Here is a 20,562-nt window from a genome sequence, read left to right as displayed (position 1 = left end):
AGGTGTCATGCGTATTAACCCCTACAAACAGAATGAGGCACAGTAAGGTGAAGAGAAGAAAAGAGTGTGTAGCCTAACCAATGTTTGGCTGAAAAGGGGGATCATCTGTGAGATAGGAGTATTTCACTGGAAAATGGTTCGGAAAAGAAGAAAAAACTGGCTAGTCACTGGACTGGAAAAACAAAGCTGCTAAGAATTGATGAACAAAAGCAATAGAGCGTAACTTCTTGGAAGGCATCTCTCAGCACACTGTAACATTTTTTAAGGTCTCTACAGATATTTTGGATTGACAGGCATCCATTTTCAAGAAGTACTTGTGAAGTACCTAATCAGGAAGTATTGTTAGGGGACAGTAGTAACATAGTACACTTTTTCAGGTATGTAACCACATTTACGAGTTTTAAGAACTTCATTAAATTACTGCTTTATTAACAGTGACCAGAACTTACTTGCTGATAGCTTCTTTTTTTGAGAGAAAACCTTAAGTTTTCCTCTTTGCTGCAACTATCATTGTGTTAAATTATAAAATTTGATTCGTTTTTATTTTAGCCTCATCATGAAAGGATGGAGTAGAATGCTTCTGCCATTATCTGGTAACTAAGCTATATTTAAATCATTAATGATTACTTCCTAACATTAAGCTCTGCAGCAAGAGACCATCTTCCAAGCAGAGTAAAAGGAACCTATTGTACAGCACTAAGAAAATCAAAGTCATTAGATAAATTGGAGATCAGTTGTTGAGAGAAGACACCTCAGCAGCACTGAGCAATCACAGCTTCAGCAGAGGTTAGGCTGCAGTCATTCTGGTGCATTTGGAAGCCAAAGACTTCAGAGCACCTTTAAAGACAGAGTACTACAGATCAATCAGCTGTAAGCCTTCCTGGCCTAAATCCACTTCTAGTCTAACTCAGCTTAGAATAGCACTCCTGAAGCTTAAAAGGGAGCAGGAGCTGCAAGGGAAGCGTTAGTTGATTTTCTTGTGGGGGGGGGAAGGAAGGGGAACAACATGAAGCTGCCTATCTTAGATGTAAAACTGCCAGATTATACTATAATAACCATGCACCACACATTTTCCTAATTATACTAGACAACACCGTGGAGTAGCAAAGACTTGTTAAACATTATAAGCAGTAGCTTCCCATATCTATTAGAAGTAACTATTTCAGACCTCTCTTTGAAATGTGAAATATTCTGGGGTATCATCAATCTACTTCTCATGTAAACATACACAAACAGCATTAAACTCTCTCTGTATTCTGTCTTGCCAAAATTCTGCCACTAACGCTAAAATACACTCTGGAGGCAACAGGCCTCCATGTTCTGATGTTCACCTCTAGAAGGAAAAAAAGGAACACCACAATATCCAAACATGGAGTGCCAGCCCCTATGTAATTTATTGCTGTTCTGTGTGGGAAGCAACAACTTCAGACAGGATGAAAGGAAACAGCATTACAGAGCTTAATCCACAAACATTGCACAGGAGAATCAAGTGAACTATACAGACTCCAAAGATTAAGTGGAAGAACAGCCTAGAAAGGCACAGATGCACCAAGGATTCTTAAAAATTATGTAATAACATACTTTTCACAGACCAGCTCCTGCTGTAACATACACTCATCTTAGCACTTCCCTTTCTTCCACCCTAGTCTTGAGAAGCTGTGTTAAAATTTCCCAAGGGCTCAACATTCAGTAAGCCTGTGAGGTGTTGCACTTGGGTCAGGCAAGCTCAGATACGTGTTCAGACTGGGGGAGAATTCACTGAAAGTATACTTGCAGAGATGGAGTTGGGAGTTCCCTTTGGTGAATAAAAACCTTGATACAGCTCACAGTGAGCATTTGCAGCAAGGAAGATTAACTAGATTAACTAGGACACATCAAAAGAGGAGTGGTCAGTGGGGCAAGTAGCACAATTGCTCCCCTCTGCTGTGCCTTTGTGACACCCCTTCTGGAGTAGTGCATCCAGGTCTGAGGCCACCAGCACAAGGACATGGAGTCGTTTGAGTGGGTCCAGAGTGCCATGAAAATACACAGAGGGCTGGAGCACCTCTACTATAAAGAAAGGAAGAGGGAACTGGGTTTGATCAGTATGGAAAATAGAAGGCTCTTGAGAGATTTCATAGCGGTTTCTAGTACATAAAGGGAGCTAATAAACAGGAAGGAAACAGGCTTTTTACACAGACTAATAGCAAGAGGACAAGAGTGAAACCCTTTTAAACTAAAAGATGAGATGTTTATGTTAGATGGTAGAAGGAAATTCTTCACTCATTGTGTTGAGTCATTGGCATATACTGCCCAGAGGAGCTGTTGGTGCCCTATCATTGAAGGTGCTCAAGGTCAGGTTGGATGGGACCCTGGGCAGTCTGACCTGGTAGGTGGCAGCTCCACCCCTGGAAGGGGTTGGAAGTGGATGGGCATTAAGGTCCCTTTTAACACAAGCCATTCCATGCTTCTGTGAAGATTGGCTGTTACAACATTTATGTCTGCTATAATTATTATTTCAACAAATAAACCACATAAAGTTCTTAACAAATCCACAATGGTAAGAAAATTGAAGAATTATTGAAAACCAATGCAACATATTAAATGGCTGCCCGCAGCCTTTATAGTCATTTAGATGCTAAATCCTTCCTTATTATCTAATTGATTTGAGGAGGGTTGTAGAATTTATCTCCACAAAAAAGAAACATACCAAACTACTTCCTCTTGCATGCTTTCTGCAATCTATTACAGACAACAAAACAAGCAACAAGTTTATTTATCCTGAAAGAGCAGCATAATACAAAAGCCCCTAAGCATTAATAACAGATTTATACGTACATAATATACAAAATTTTATGTCTTTTATGCATACAGGAGACAGCTATGTTCTAGGAGTCTAAACATTCATAGAAAACAGCCAGGTGGAAAGCAGAATTTATGTATTGCTTAGAATTTCAAGTTCAACAAATTTAGTTATTACTCAGAAAGATCTTACAACTGTAAAGAAACATCAAGACAATACCTGAAATAAGAATGTGAAACATGCTTTAATTTTCTTTTTTTTACTGTTAAGTAAAAAAAAAAAAAATTTTTTAAATCTAAGAAGTTAATTATTTATATTCTGTCAGAAAAGATTTTCATAAATTCAACTTTTCCCTTACCCCAGTAAATAAAATGCAATTGAGCTGACAGTTCTGTAAGCATTCCAATTTTGGCAGAACTACATTATTTATTAAAAATGAAATTCAATTCTCTCCACTATGAAAAGTCAGCCAACATTTATGTAATCTACCAAGGAACCTCAAATCTTTCACTTTAAGGTCTGGAAATTCAAGTAAAATGAGAGACAGATTCACATGAAATTGTCTTCAGGCTTTTGTGTTGTGGTTCCAAAAAGGTAAAAATCACATATTAAGAAATAAAAGCTCAAAGAAAGCAGGAAAAAAAAATTAAAAATGGATAAGAATGAAATTTCATTTAAAGGCAGGTAATGAGATTTATTTAAGCTGGATAAATATCTAATCAATCACCTGTTTAAAAAACCACTAGGCCCTATTTCCTCCATTTCTTTTAGACTCATGTCAAAAGGCCCAAGCACTTGCTCTGTCATGAAACACTTCCTCAAAGACTGTGCATTAGAAGTCTCCTATAAAACATATGCCCCATAATACAGCCAATGACATAGAAATCATTCCTAACTTGTGCCATTACAGAAACGGCATGTGCTTTAAGGAACACTGCCAAATGACAGATACCATCCTTTAATCTCTTCCCTGCCATTTCTTTTCTAATGTAATTCACTTATTTCCAGTATTTACACTGTTTACCTTTTGCATGCCTCCCAACTCAGGTAATACAATTCAATTTTTACAGTCATTTTTACATTTCTATTCCCAGTGATACTATGACTGCACTGAATGTACTGCAAAGTACTTAAAGAACAAGGTAATTTGGGCAACAAGAATGTCTGCACAGAGATTTTGTATTCTTCTTACAGAAATACAACTTCCAGAGCAAAACTGATTGAAAGCATGCCTTTAATTAAAGATAATAGTTTCCCTTCTGAACAGTTACACTACTACCCTGAAATAGTAACTTTTTCAGTTCAAAGAATTTCAGTCCATTAACTTTCAAGCAAACACATACAGGCAGTTGTATACTTTTGATAGGATGGATTAATTGCATGTGTCTTGTTAACAGCAAAAATTATCACATTTATTAGCAGTGCAACAGAAACAAGTTTTTCAAATTCAGTATTGCATGAACCCTTTGACTTATAGATGATGCTCTAAACAAACAGTAAATAATCTAATGTGGATTATTATTTTGTTTGTGATGTGCTACAAACTACATTACAAGTTACATAATGCATTGTATGTTTATTCTGGCTCAGATTCTCTCACCTGTTCTCCCCTGGCACTGCTAACACTACCAGATGGGCCCATTTTAAATTTAATTAATTTGCCCCGTCTCCTAGGATTTCAAAGGAGTAAAGCACTGACAAGAACCCTGGTTCTTTCCTTTCTCAGTTACAGAAAAAGAATGTAGATGGAGATTTTCCTTTTAAGAACAGAATACAACATTCACAAATAAATATCTGGCGAGAACACATGTCGTTCAAAGAAGCTAAAAATAGTACAACCAACAAGCATATGCTTCACTGGGAACCTTCCTAGACTCTAAAAGTAACCTTATTCTTTAGAGTCAGTGTGCATTTAGGAAAGAAAGGAAGCTATGGAGCAAGTATGTTCATCAACATTGCACAAACACTGCATACCAAACTACATAAATTTCTCATTTTACGTTTTCATTCCATCATGTTAGTTGCTGATTCTTTCAAACAAAACTGATTCTTTCAAACTCAGCTAAGTTTTTGTTTCATTCAAAATGGATACTTTAAAATTCTTTTATTATCTGCTTATGTTAGTTTTAACCACCAGCAGTTCTTCTAAAATGGCAACTGCTTTAAAAGATACGCAAACCACATTTCCTTAATAACTCTGATGAGCAAGAAGCTGTCAGTGAAGATTTCCACTCATCACCAGGTGGCTTTGCATACACTCGGGCAAAGCAATACTGTATAAACAATACTCCTATGACTCCTTACCACCCAAACTCAGAAGATCAGGTACATAGTGCTGAGGATAACCCCTTCGTGAAAACCAGCAATAGAACTTGACAGGAAACTGCATGGCTTTTGAATACTACAATAATAAAACAGCATTCAGCTTTTCCTTTGGGTATCTTGAGGTTTCAAATGGACCTTTCAAGTTGCTAAGTTCAATTTCAGATACACTTGTATATATAGATATACCTTGTACAGAGTGGAACATTTTAAAGCAGTACTCTAGAGCTCCAGTAATGAATTTTCCCACTTGCAGACAATGCTATTAAAACCTTTCAGTCCTCTAAACTGAGCTTAAATTGCACAGAATATTCAAACCCGCGAAAGAATAAATTTTGCTTCAAACACAAACACGAAACACAGACTGGCTTACAGTGTTGCCACCTCTCTGGAGTCTGCCTGCATAATGCATCTTTTCTGATATTATAGCATCTTCATTGTCATTTCAGCTCCAAGTGTCATGCAACCATGTAAGAACAAAGTTTTTCCTCCACAAGTCTGGTGACTTGCTTAAAGGTACCGACTGAAGACCATGTGACTAATCAAAAGCATTAGGCCAGAAGACAAATAGAGGCAACCTGCAATCAAGTTCTGAACAACCTAATAATTTTTTGAATACTTAGAACTGATGTAGTATTGTTTACAAAAGAATATGCACTACACCACTAATTTAAAGTCAGTCATTTTAAAAATATAACGAATATCTAACATTTAAGTATAGCTGGTTGGACTTTTAAGCTGTGAAAGATGAACCCAAATAAGCCAAAAAATAACTTGGCCAAATAAAATCAAATACCTAGGAACCAATCCAAATTAGAAGACACAATGAACCCTCTACTTTAACCAACATTAATGGCTAAAGCACTACTATACTCTTCAGACATGCAATTCAGCTTTGAGATTTTTCAAATGAACTGCCACTTTATCAGATTACTGAGCACGTTCTCATTTACTCATCACAATTAGGTCTGTCAGATTTACAAGAGAATACATATTTTCTATAGGAACTGAACAATAGCCTGCAGCAGCCAACACTGGAATACTCTTGAAAATTCAAGGTGTATCTTATAAACCAATAGAAACTAGAGTTAAACATTCACATCTGAAGAAATTCTGTTTCCAAGACTAAAACTTTTTGCCCCAAAGAAAAGACAACTCAATCTGAAAAACGCAACCAATAAAAAAGCACTTCAAAAGGTGCCTCTACTTCTTGTTTATAAACTAAGATTATTTTTTTTTAGCTAACAATATAAATAAGCAAGAGGATCTTTACAATATTTTTTACATTTCCAGAAGCTTTTGTATAACTTCTCCCTTTAACCAAATTTCTCCACTTCTATGAAGTGCTTTCAAGGTAAAACTTCCAGAGTTTTTCTTCCCCAAGTTCTCACTGATATCAAGAGAACCCTAAGGAACCCTAAGAAGAGTTTGAGCACTAAGCTTTATCACTTCTTATCATGGACTATGTCACTTTCTTTCCCCTCCCTTCCCCCCCTCCCCCAACACACTGTCCTAAAGAAACTTCTTTTCTCCTCAGTAAGGATATAAGATTTCTTTATCCGCACCAACTCTCCAAAATCCTCATAAGATCAATAAAAAAAAAAAATTGAAAAAAAAAAGGCATTTTTGGAATATTTATACTGAAATCAACAGTTCTTTCACAGTCCAACCTGTGACATTTTAAGGCCATTATGTGTCATCCAAAATCACAAGTCTCACCAGCATCTTTACCAGCCAGCTGGTTCACTGCCCCATCCTCAGCACGCAACCAGCCTGGGGCAGCCAGCCAGGGCTGCAGCAGCCCAGGCACAGACAGAAGCCCAGGCGAGCAAACACAATTCCAAAAACAATGTTACAACATAGTAACAGAAAGAGCTCTGGAAATAAAATTGTAGGTAACTGCATAGGTTGAACAAGTTTAAAATAAATCAAACAAACAAAAAAAATATCTCACTTCAAAAGAAAGGAAAGGCAGAAGCTTTCCAAAAAGCTAGTCTGAAATTTTTCCCTAAAAGCACAGTCTAATCAGAGACTAACTGCTATTTGCAAAAAGCAAGGTCTATTAAGGGAATATCAGAGCTCCCTACTAGCTGTCCTTCAGCAGCTGTACCCACAAGGCTAGCTCTGAGAATGGAACATAAGTGTAGCTATCAGGTGTGCTGGAGCTCATCTTCCTACACGGCTTCCACTAAAGGCAATCCACTTAGCAACTCCAGAAAACCTACAGTTTACTTTCAAAAGTACATTCATTCTTCAGCTAAAATATTTAAGTGAACAAAGCCATATTCACCAAACGGACATCAAGAAATAAATATTTCCATATCTACTAGAATAAAATGTCAATTAGACATATGTTTAATTATTAAGTCGCTTCACATTTAAACACATTTAAAACTTTTCAGTACTCCTATTTCATCCAGGAAGCCCTTTCTACCCAGTAAGAGCACCCTTAAATGCTTATTCCATTTAAGGAAAAAGCTGCTAGGAGCTGACAGTCAAAACCTGTCCTCAGCACAGTCAAGACAGAGGCTTTGCTGAGAGTGTCCTCACAGACTTTAAAGTTTGATGCTACTAATGAATCCAAACCATGACTTCAGGACAATAAATCCAGTCTTACAAGACATAATAAAAAAATAACAGAGCCAGAAAATGCTTAATTTGCTCCTCTGGATTATTATTATTATTTGAAGTGATACATGACACAGCCTAACTTCAACAACCATAAATCAGATCAGGTACAGTCTACAACACTTTCACTCCATGTAAAGTCATAAATCTGATGTAAACACCACATCACAGAGCTCAGACACCTTCACAGAACTTATCCTGTAATCAGGCATGCTCTCAACCAAATTAGTCCTCTCTCTCACCTTCTCTAGGATGCGTGAACTCAGCATAAATGCTGACAACAGCTTCAAGATGATCCCACCATGATCCCAGCCTCCAATACACCCATCTCCTCAATCAGCTCAACCTCACCCACCTCTTAATAGGGCACAGCTGTACCCCAGCTGATCATTAGTGAAGGATTTTGGTAATTGGTAAACCAGTAGCTTTCCTCTCTTTCTGTGCCCAGTGCAAGTCTGGAGGTTTTCTGCCATACCCTTGAACTACTTCAGAAATAAATATTACCTGTTACAAAACTGAATTTTCTATTTCTCCATGCACATAAAGCAAACAGGAAAGTCCTTGAAATTCTGGATTTTCTTTGTTGCTTTAAAAAAAACAAACAAAAAAAAAAAACCCAAAAAAACACTCCACCCAACATGTTCAAGTATTTCCATCTACAAAACATGAATGAAAATGCACTCTCTCATTCCACCACTCCTTAATAAGAAAGGAATGCCTCTGAATAAACCTTCTCCAGTCAATTGTAGGGTTGCATTTCACTTATCTACGCAGCCAGCATAGGAATAAAATTAAGACCTGTTCACTAAACCATTGGTGCTTCTCACCTTAAAGAAAGCAAGCCCAAAGACAAATAATCACATGAACAGTCACCAAAGCCAAAAGCTTATACACAGCCTTATTAAAACAGCTATAGCCACAGAAATGACAACCTGTTACGATTATTCCCCAGTTTTAATATGGGAACTGTAAGGTGGAATGATACAAAGATGACATGCAATGATACAAAGATGATATACAAAGATGGTAACAGATATTCAAAAGGTTATTTATAAGGAAAAACTCACCAATATGGATGTCTTTGCTGGGAAATACTGAGGCAATCTCCACCAGGGAGCAATCTCCAAGACATGCTACCTTAATGGTGGTCAGCCCTTAAAGTGAGGTCTAGAAGAGGTGGAGTCAAGCTCCACCCCTTCTGGAAGCACAGCTAAATTACTCTCACCTGTGCTCCCACAGCTGACCTGACACTTGCCTCAGCTGATTAATCAGAGGTTCAGGCTGTGATTATCAATTTCCCATACAGGAGCATTAAAACTTAATTGTGCTAGAGCTAAAAAAAACAAACAAACAAACAAAAAAAACCCCACTCCTTAGATCTTAAATACAAATTCTGGTGTATAAACAGCTGTTTGGGGGAAGTACTGACTTAAGTTTCACATACTAAATAGCTGCTGTGAGTTTTCTTTAAAAATTACACATTACTTAGCAACATCAATTGGTAATCAAAATAATTATTTTTTTTTCCTTCTGCTCCTGCTCAAGGATACCACAGTTTTCTTATAATACATATCATTTAAGTTAACATAGAAACGTTATCATTTAAATAGTCCAAGCAGAAACAAAGAAACATTTTGGACAGCATTTTCCACTTTTCAAAAATGACAATTTCATTATATTCTAGGGACACATTCCAGTGAAACAAACAGCAAAAATAAACTGTGAGTTTTTATTGATTATTTTTCTTACTATTATTTTTTTGGAACAACAGATACAGAATATGAATTCTCTTACTACTCCTGAAAAGACAACACTACAACTTACACCTGTATGGAAGAGCAGAGGAGGTAAAGTAGCACTTAGGTCAAATTTTGAATGGCCTTATACCAAAAACCAGACTCTCTCTCAAAGACATAACTCCTTAACAATATGTTCCACATCTCCCTATAAAATTACAACAAAGCAAATGTCCACCCTAACCTTATCCCACAGCAGAAAAAGTAAAATTATGGTAAAGGACTCAAGAAAACAAGAATAGATCTCTCCTGAAAGCCTTAAGTAATATGAAAATAGTGTGAACATACAAACACCTGTACAATGTTTCCCATGCTGATGGAGTCAGAAGACTTTAGATAAAAATGTATTCAGAAGAAAATTAAAACAAGAAGTTGGTGAAAACTTCCCATCTAGTACAATCAACTTATCAGAAGTGTATAACTAAAACATTTTAAAAAATCCTTTATGCTGAAAAGCATTTGCTCCACATATAAACATACCCTGAGGTATTTTCTGCTAACTAGCTAGTTCTCTCCTTCCAAGTGATTAAAAAAAAAAAAAAAAAAAGGCAAAAGGAAAGTTTCTTCCCTTCAGTCCTTAAAACTCCAGTAGTTTATCAGCTTCCTTACAAAACAGTAGTTATAGGAAGATAACCTAAAAAATGTAAAACACAACACTGACCTGTTGATTAGCAAATGCACTATCAAAAAGTGCCAGCAAATCACTTGTAGCTAGAGGATTCACCAGGATATCTGAAAGCATCTGAAGTGCTCTACTGCTCTATAACAGCTATTATCTTTATAGGTCAAAGAAGCTAATTACCTGTTTCAAATAATTTATGTCCAGCAGAATACCACTGCATAATCACAACTGAGTTTAATAGAGTTCACAATAGAAAAAAAAAAAAAAAAAAGAATTTACAAGATGCTTAAACAAAGAATCATACAGCAAATATTTTATTTTTTTAGCATAAAGGTCATCACTTGCAAACACTTTCTTTTAAAAGACACATCTATAACATTTACCCTAAGCTTAAAGCAGATAATAAATGCAGCAGCAATAGTGCTAAAGTTAATCTCACCATTAATAGTACACTTAGAGTGAGTCAGCTTTTCAGTTTAAAAAGAGATATTGCATTAAATAAAAATCTAGAAGATATCATGAAATAAATGAAACAGAAAAAAAAAAAAAGAAAAAGAAAATGGTATATTTAGTCAGCACTTGCTTGGACAAAGGGAAACAAACCTGTATTATAAATTTATTCCTCAGTATATAAAAATCAATAAAAACACAACGCAGTAGAGCTATATCTAATAGTTACAGTGACAAGCCTCTCAAACTCTTGCTCAGTTGTTTTGGTACATTACAATTGTTTATTATGTTACAGCACTTCTCAGCAGCCTTCTGGCTCAGTAATGAGATGTCTTTTTTTATCCACTTTATGTTAGCAGTTCTGATACCTGTGCGTCTGTGTAACTGAGGTAGTGACGTTAAGTGTGTGCAAAGGGATTTCCAGGACTGCCAACACATCCGTGTCTCCAGGCGAGCCAGGGAGCAAAAGACTTTTGTTGGCTCAGTCAAACATACACTGCCTGCCTCCCTAAGAAACATGCAGTGTTTAACAATGCACATCAGTCTGCAAGAGAGGTGCCATGACAGGATACTGCCAAAAGTTCAAGCACACAAGTTTTGACTTTCAAGAGCAGTGGGGCTGAATGGAGGTGTAGCCTTAACTGGAATGGAAACATACCTCGTATGATTTTTAAATATTGTTTCTAATGTTGAAATCCCAGATGTAATGGCCACAAGCCAAGTAAATATATGTCTCTACAATAAAAGAAAAAAGCTTTTAAAAGCTTAAAATGTTAACATAAGAACTGTTTGAAAAAAAAATCTGATTCATCTAGAACACTGCAAGCATCTAGGCCTGAGTCCAAACCAATGAAGTTATTAAGATTGTCTCCCTCTATTTCCACAGGCTTTGGATAATGCTCTCAGTTACTGTAGCTCTCAGGCTGACAAATATATGCAATATATCATCTCAAAGCAAACTGAGCTCAACACATGTCAGTGACAGCACATTCATTTAAACAGAACTACGCATACTATATATGGGAATAAATTGTTTCTTTCAAAGATGCAAACCCGACGTATTCTCACGCTATTAATACCACCAGGATTCAAAATGGGCGTTTCCTGACCAATACATCTCTGCCAGGCATGGAAGATAGGTATCTTCTTTCTTCATTTACTCATACAGCTATATTATTGGAAAAGAGCTAAGAGAAACTTCTGCAACAGTGCCACCCTCTTCTATCAGCTAAGACAATCTATGTGCTATAAAAAGCATACTTGCACTTAAAAACCTGTGGGTCAAATCTGGGACTGTGTACTTAGGCCTGTGTGAAGTTGGTATACGCTTTACTCCAGCCTTGAGATCTCATAGGGTTTAGCACTCCACAGGGTGGGAGCAAGAGTCAGGCTGTAAGCACTCAAGCATGTAGCAAAATCCAAACACAGTATAGAAACACAGCATTTTGTGATAGTATTGTCACTTGCAGTCTCTTTTGTGGCTGAAATGATACATGGGAGAGAAAAATACATTTTCAGCTATTAATATCCACACGCATAATGCTCCAGCAATCTCTCCCTTAGAAAAAAAATTATACATGAGCTGCATTTACTCCATAGACTTCCCACTGAAAAACTGATAAACTTCACATATGTAAAATGCATCATTATAAGCAATGTTAGTAAGTATGCATAATGGAATACTAAGAGTACACCATTCCTAAATTCTTCCAAAATTATTTTATTCTTCCATCTCACTAACTTCTCTGGAACTTCTGTCCTACCATTTAACACTAGAACGCATCACTGCTTCTGAATTAGAGCCTGATCTTGCAGAAGTTATCACCAGCCAACCCTGAAATTCACATAAACTTCCATCAATGTGAGCTGGATTCCACAGAGCAGCAGAGCCAATCTCCGCAAGTCCCTTTGGGGGGACCAGTGACCATTGTTCTGTACTTTGCCTGCTGACTAGAGATTACTGCTGCCATTGCTTAAGATTCGACCCAGGAAGGACACTCAATGACTAAGATTTGCAATCCACTTTCTTGCAACAGTACAGTGCAAACATGGAACATCACTGCTTTTCTAATTATAATCATTAGATCCTGTCCCTGCAGAGCTTATACTTAGAAACACTGCTCTCAAAATTTTCAATGTCTCTGTATCTGGGACTGTAAATTGTCCTCATTCCACATTCAGAAATCCCACTGCTTCAAAACTGAGCATGTAGATCGCTGTTATTAAAAAGCTTTTTATTCCCTATTGCAAACATTTCTTATGTTGTGCTAAACTGAAAAAAAAAAAAAAAAGAAAAAGTGAAATCTGATGGTTTCCAACCAGCACCCACAGATTTGCAAATGTGTAGAGCTGCAAATTTTCTGAGCACAGATTTTCTTCTTAAATGTACGCTTTGAAAAGCCTTGAGAATAAGTCTTACACTGCATCAAAATAACATTTCTGTCAAGATTGTTGGGTTTACAGCTTAAATCCTTGTCCATACATTTTCTTTTCTGCATACATAACCAATTTGATCACGTCTTTATAAAATGTGAAATCCATTACGAGCTCCAGAGAGCTGAAAGTGCTTCCTATTTCACAGCAGAATGGCTTGGCATAGCGCTGCACGACCCTCTCCACATCACTGCCTTCTCCACTTTTCCCAACACCATCTGCACAGAGCCGCCAGCTCCCCTTCTCCCAGCCCTTGACCCCTGTGCTGTGCCGTGTCCCAGCTGGCCACCTGTGTGGCAGGACACATGCAGAGCACTTAAACACAGACCACCTGACAGCCATGGGATGGTAACGATCCCGTTTTGCGATCCCAGTCAAGCATGTGACCGAAGGGCATAACGCTTCACAGCCCAAGAGCTAATCTCTTGAGCTCCCAGTTGTTCCTCACCTTCTACTCTTAGAGGTAGTCAAAGTGAGGCTTCCACATACAGATTTAAGTGAAGACATCTCCTGAGTTGCGTACCCACTAATGAGTACCCTTCTATTGTATTCTACTTTTCTGAGTACATAGTGCCTTGCTTTGAGTTTGTTCCATCAGTTTTATTTGAAGATTTACTCAGGTATTGCTAGGAAATCAACCAGCCTGGCTCTCTGAGAGTCAGTGTGGTAAAAGCATCTCTTGCTTCAAGGAAATTAGAAATTAATTTTCCAGAACTCAGAGGCCTTGATGAAAAATTCTTAACTTCTCATGAACAGCTTCATCAAATACTGTACTTCCGGTAAAATTTAATTTTTTCTACTGAAAAAAAAAAAAAAAGAAAGAGAAAAAAGAAAAAGAAAAAGAAAAGGAAAAAGAAAAAAAAGAAAAAACAGGAATGTTGGTCAGTTTCTACTGGCCCAATCTAGCACTCTGTAGTTTATTAAATTTCCAAAATATGCAGATTAGTATCACAGGAGACTGCTGCAGCTTGTCACTGCAGGCCAGCTACTGCCACGTATAATTGTGGGATTCATTTGATACATAGAGGAGTCCTGGATTCTGTGGAAGAAACACTGAAATCAAAATGTGGGCACAGTGACAAAGACACACCAAGGAGTAGGGGCACGGAGTCCAGCCCATCGCTCTTCATAAGGTGATAGCCCACACTCTGCACAGCCAGCATCAGGAGTGGTGTGCCCCAGATTTGTTCTTTTGCATTCCATAGCAACACTTTCTTGCTTAAGAGCTTGATCAAAGCCAACACTGAGCATCGCACAATGTTTATGAAATGGAAATTGCCCTTCAGGAGTGTACAAAACACAGTCACAGATCCATAAAATCAAAAAATTACAAACTGTATAACAGTATTTAGTTAATCCGTGTAACTGTGTACATCATTGTGAATATTTACTTTCTTTTCCTGTATTTTTCCAGAAACAAGACCAACTAATAGCATTGCTCAGAGCCCTTTGAATGGAAATCTCATGTGCTACCTTCAATATACAAACAGGAATGAGCCCTTCCAGGGGCTAACACAAGTTGTTTAACAAAATCTTTTCTTAAAATGTACGCATAAACTCCATATAAAAAATATTCATCATTTGCTATATCGTAGCGAAATCACTGTAGCTAATTTTGTAAAAATTACATCTCAAACTACAAACCAAATTAAATAAAGTAAAACAAGGGCTTCAGTTGTAATGGTTCACATTACATGAAATACTGACAACACAGGTCAAGATTTACATTTTTCTTTTTTGCAGAATTTAACAAATGTCGTCTTACAAAGGAAGCATACAGCATACAAATCCTGTAAATTCAGCAATCATTGCTAGTACATGATTAATACTAATGTTCTATTAGTGTACGATGACATAAATTAGATATGGAGTTTCAAGGAGCAGTGTTTATCATTCTGTTACCAGAAGTTTTTGCATTCTCAGCTTACAATATCTTGACTTCATCTCCATGAAAATGAAAATTCCACATTGAAATCTCTTAACACAAGGTGTTAAACTGTTTATGCCATGATTGTAAATTCCAACCTCAAATTCAATGAGTTGAGGAGAGAAAAAGTTCTAAATCCTTCCACGCAGACATTAAAAAGGCTCACATTCACCAATTAAAGTTGACAGTCACTGCCAATTCTGAGGAATATAATGTTAAGATGAGAACATAACAGGAAGAAAACTGAAGTTCTAGCAGTGCCTTGCAATAACTCATAAGGACATAGGTGTTAGGGTAGCAACTCTGTGCCCTCTACCTTTTAGTACATATATGAGTCATACAGCAGGAAGCCACAGACACAGGCACGAAAAAGGTTTCTTTCAGCTCACTCACTGGGACCACTATGCAGTGGCTGAGAGGATGCTGGCAATCCAGCTCTGCTGCAACCTGTGGAGCAGCACAAGAGCAGCAGAGGGAAGGATAGGTCCTAACACAGAGAAAACTTCTTCAGTTCCACAGCAGGAGGAGCTGCTGCTTCTTGTGAAATGGCTTTCACTAGCAGATCCAATACAGTTGACACAGTGTGTGCATGCTTTTGCATTTTTCACCTGCAGCCCAGGCAGCCCATCCCAAGTTACCATGCAGCACAAGGCACTTCTAGATTTTCCTTCCACCTTCATACCCTAACTAATAAAAACAATGTTCTCCAGTAACTGTTACTCCTTTCCCACATGGAATTCCCCCCCATTTTAACCTGGAAGGAATGCAGGATCAGTCTATGACAGTTCTTGCTCACCAGAGACTTGGAAACCTTTACAAGTGTACCAGACACGATCTAAAAGGAGAAATCTATCTCCCCCTTCCTGCAAAGCCCTCTCTCCTCCTGCCCCAGGGATGCTCATGACCACGGCAGCTCCTCCAGGTCTCACATATGTGAGACACTCAGATCTTGCAACCCCACATAAGTGCCATCTGCCAAATCACTCAGACTGTGAGAGTCGGAACCCCTTAACAACATCTGTTATTTAACTAGCAGATACATATAGCCCAGAAGGTTTTAAAGACAAGTTAGATATGCTTATCTGTACTGAATTAGAGCTGAATTATCTGCTTGAACTACACCCCAACAATGGGCTGTTGGACCAACAAGACCCACCAGGACATTATGTATGAACTCTACACAGAAACCTCTTCGCTCCACTTTTAATTCTCTCAAGGAAAGAAGCAGCTGGCAATGACCTGTAGGATTTTCTTTTCCTTCAGGATCCCCTTGTAGCTTTGTCTCATCATGCAGAGAATACTAAATACATACAGAAGAAAATAAGCACAATTCTAAAATACTCCACCACTTGAAAATTGCCTTGTAGGAAATGGTATTTTACAAGACACGTGAAGTATAGCAAATGCATTTGAGCTTTGTCATCGTATCTAGCTAACACCTCTCTGAAAAAGTTTGGGTTTGATTTTGTGCAGAATAAAACATGTCTACAGAGAAGTGATACAGCCTGCAAGGTTTCCTGCAGCTTAAGGCCAGATTAATAGCTTTTACTTATGCTCCATCTCTCATGTTCCCTTCTTCCACAGATAGGCCCAGTTCCCTGCAAGAGATACACCTTTCAATGGCAGAAGAGGGGCTCACTCAGTCTCCCAGTCACTCACTGAGCTCATGGCAAACAAAGAGGGAGCCCCTTGCACCGTAACTTTGTAGCTGGTTCCAATAGGTGCTGGATGCTGTCTGAAGCCCTTTGGAGTGTGCTTCAAGGAGAGGACACAGGAGAAAGGGGAAGACAGCTCACTGTACGTCAAAGCAAACCAGCAGCCTAGCAACCATATATTAAAAGGTGTGTGTGTTTTTGTGGGTGTCCGTGTGCCAGGAATAACTGAAGCCGATATTATTCCATTTGTAATCCAAAAAATGTGAAAAGGGAAGGGGAGAAACTCCAGCTGCTGGTCTATTTTGGGGTCTGTCAAAGTCCACTTTCACAAATACAGAGTCTTAACACTTTCTATCCCATTTGTCTTAAACAAAAATGAAAGTCTGGACCTAGGCGAGATTTCAGCCTCGGCTTGATAGGGACCTTCAGAGCAAAAACCGATCTTACTGCACATACTACATTTTTTTCCTGTTGGTAATAGGCAAAAAATGCAAAAGGTCGCTCCTGAGATATCACAATTAGTTTAGAGAGACGAGATCTAGCGCCTTATTTCTGAATGCACTCTAGCAGATACAACTCCAGATACTTACACCTAATTTTTGAGACAGAAGTGTGATAGATGAGAATCTAGAGTCGTGTAGAACTAGCTTTACAAAGACTGACTGGAGTGAGAAGTTCACCACGTTAATTTTGCTGAAGTTTCCCACACAGAAGAACGGAGGGCTCGCAGCGCACAACGAGCACCGGTCGCGCTTCCACCACGAGCGGCCCCGGCGGTGCGTACAACTTCTGAACCGCTCCGTCCCAGCGCGCTACCACTTCGGTGCCCCCAGAGCCGCGTCCCCACGTGGGCGAGTGGAGCCTGGGGCACCTTTCGGGGCTCGCCCTCCGCCGCCAGGCTCGCTCCCCATGTTGCAGCCCGAGGTGGCCCTGCAGAGCGGGCACAGCGCTGACACCCACCCCCCGTAGCACTCCCGCACCACCGAGGGGTATCCCGGGCAGAGGCTGGGCTCCGCTCCTCCTCCTCACCGCCACCGGGAAAAGAAGGGGAGGAGAGTTACCTTGTTTTTGACCCCGCAGTGGCAGCAGACAGTCCACAGGTACTTGAGGGTCCTCCACAGCAGGATGATAAACAGTCCCCCAAAGAAAGTGACCATGGATGAGGCGAGGAAAGCCCACCACATGCGCTGTCCGCGGCTATCGCAGGGCACCTCCATGGTCACCGGGATGATGAGCGCATCCATCTTGGGCACATTGACGGGGGAGGAGGACGAGTCTGTGTTGAGATTGTTGGCGTTGATATTGTTACTCATTCTAATGCCGCCGCCGCTGCCGCCCGGGTAGGAGCCGCCGCCGCTGCCATTTGCCATAGCTAACAGCGAGCCGGGCGCGCAGGGGCTGCCGAGAGCTCCTCCCGCCGCCAGCGCCCCCCAAAAAGCCCATCACCAGCCATATTGCTGCCACCGCTCAGCGGGAAAGGGAAAATAACGGGAGGGAGAACAAAAAGCCAAATCAAAACAAACAAACAAAAAATAATCGGGAAAGAAAAGCGACCGCCGCAAAACCCCGGTCCCTTCTCGGGAGCCGGCAGGCCGGTGAATTCCGAGCGTCCTCCTTGCGCGGCGTAAATAATAGCAATAAAAATAATAATAATAAAAAAAAAATAATAACGGCAAGGTAGTCCGCTCCTCAGCTTCCCACCCCTTCCTTCTCCCGCATACGCAGCCCCCGCCCGCCCACCCCCGAAAAAATCATCCACCACCACCGCCACACGCAGATGCCGCCGAGCGTCTCTCCGAGATCCCCAGCGCTGCGAGCCCGCTGCCGCCGCGGGGATCACTCGGCCTCCGCCGCGGATCTTCTCGGAGGTCTTCTCTTATTATTGTTATTAGTCTTTAACTTGTTATTAGCGATACTCAGTCCCCCCTGCGCACCCTCCTCCTCCTTCTCCTCCTCTTCCAAGTCCAGCCCCTTCCTCTCCTCTTCCCCCCGCGGTGCCGGCAGCAGCCTCCTGTGGCTCCTAATTCATCCTCCGCTGGCCCATCTGCGCGGGCGCTGCCGCCGCCGCCTCCTTGCCCATCCTTCGGGAGCTCGCTCCAGGGCGCAGGCTGCCGCTGCTCACGCTGTTGCTCCCACTCGCGCAGAGGCGCCGCCGGCTCCCGCCCCTCCTCCCCTCGTTCCGCCGAGGGACGCGCTTCGCGGGAGGATGCAGTGCGAGACGGCCCGGGATGCCGAGATGCGTCGAGGGGGCGCCGGCTTAGACGGCTCTCCGGCTCCCCGTGGGGCCGTCGGGTCCCTCGGGCGGCGAGAGAGGCGTGGCGGCGACTACCGGGGTGCGGCGCGGCGAGGGGCTGAGGCTGCTCACAGGTGGCCGCGACCGGCCGCTCCGACAGGTCCCACCGGCTCGGGCGGGTCCATCGCCGCCGCCGCCGCCGCCGCCGCGCAGTGGTCCCCGCAGCCGCGGAGGGGCGGGGGCGGGCGGCCGGTTCGGAGGATGTCATGACGCAGCGGCTAACGCACGGCGCTGCCGTGGCCCCGGCCCCCGCCGACGCGCTCCCCGCGGAGCCCATCTTGCACGCCGTGCTCCGCAGTAGCCCGGCACGACATGGCTGGGGGCTTCCACCACCCCTTGGGGCCGGGGAACGGGGCTGAATGGGGCTGATGGCCAGGCAGCGCTGAGCTGAGCTGAGCTGCAGCAGCAGGTGCCCGCAGTGCAGGAGGGCTCTAACGGGGCCGGGCGGCGGGGAGCAAGGAAAAGGCGTTGGGGCTCGCTCTGTACTGAGGGCGTTCTGGGATTTTTTTTGTGAATGGACGCGGGGAAGTGTGGCGAACGGCCCTGGAACGTTCCTGAAATTAACCCTTAGAAATAGGAACAACGATTGATAGTGATACGTTGGAGCTGGGGGAATCCGACAAGAAAATCCGGATCACTGTCTCCCGCTTTTTTCCCTCCCCCCTCAGATTTCCACTGTAAAGCAGAGGATTATTTATTTATCAATCTATTTATTTATTTATCGACCTATTTATTTATTTATTAAATAAAGTCCTCATTTGGCACACGGTCTGCTCAGCCAGCAGCCTGCACAAAGCGTCACACAGATCCTCTCATCTGTCCATGGACAAAATGCAAAAACCTGTGTGAGTATGGCTTTCCCCAGCCCATGGAGTTACACCGTTGTGCGCAGAGCCACAATGGCAGGATGGTGAGCTGGTAACCTTTGCCAGGAGTCATTCCTTTTCCTGTGCTGGCTGAGTTTGTATTTTTTACTTAAGCGATGATAATGACATTCTTTGAGTCCTCAGAATTTTTTATGGGTCTCCAAGCCTTTCACCTCCACTTTTTGTTTAATAACATCACTGTTGGTCTAACTCTGTGAGTTTACCACAATACTACGCTTTGGTGTGTTCCTTGAAAGAAGGGCTTCCTTCTGCCAAAGGGTGTTAGCAGAGGTCTCTGAGCAGAGAAAGCATGAGCCAGCAACATGGAGGAACATACATACAAGTGATGAAGCACTGCACTACTAGGATATAGTTAACTAGGTTAACTATAGTTAACTAACTAGTTATAGTTAACTAACTAGGATATAGTTATATCCTAGGGGAAGACAGACACTCAGTTGCATGGTACACGTGGAGCAGCTGCTGCCAGCTGTAAGAAGGGGCTAACTGGAGGACTTCAGATGCAGAACACAGGTTGGAAAAAAGTGTCGCAGTTGTCACTCAGCCTCCTGCAGTGCTGCCACCTCCCTGGTCATTATCAGCCCTCCCTGCAGCTATAAAGCCACCACAGTGACCATGTCATGGTGACAGGTTACACATCTGGGGACCTGAACGCAGTCCCAATAGCCATTTGGTCTAGGTTTCTGGGTTGGAGTTCAAGGAGCACCTATCCAATCACAGTTACACATCCCCAAGTCTGTTCATCCACCGGCAAATCTTGTAATGAG

The 20,562-nt window shown here is 41.2% G+C and overlaps 1 protein-coding gene across 46 annotated transcripts in view; it reads right to left on the bottom strand.

The window, feature by feature from the left end:
• KCNMA1 (potassium calcium-activated channel subfamily M alpha 1) overlaps window positions 1-18,522 on the bottom strand; it is a 409,269-nt gene extending 390,747 nt beyond the window's left edge. For 39 of the 46 annotated variants that reach the window (XM_085554214.1, XM_085554215.1, XM_085554225.1 and 36 more), the window contains exon 1: window positions 17,677-18,353. In XM_085554214.1, coding sequence (XP_085410340.1) covers window positions 17,677-17,985 — 309 coding nt within the window. In that variant the 5' untranslated portion in view covers window positions 17,986-18,353. Of the gene's footprint in view, window positions 1-17,676; window positions 18,354-18,380 lie in introns of those variants that run through there. The other 7 variants (XM_085554236.1, XM_085554238.1, XM_085554216.1 and 4 more) reach the window with 1 other exon arrangement.
• Between the last annotated feature and the right edge of the window lie 2,040 nt (window positions 18,523-20,562).

This window comes from Coturnix japonica, chromosome 8 (assembly GCF_054131305.1).
Source record: "Coturnix japonica strain WE chromosome 8, WE-NBRP24, whole genome shotgun sequence".
NCBI classification, from domain to species: Eukaryota; Metazoa; Chordata; class Aves; order Galliformes; family Phasianidae; genus Coturnix; species Coturnix japonica.
The sequence above is the reverse complement of the archived record's forward strand: the minus strand, read 5'-3'. Positions and strand labels throughout refer to the sequence as shown.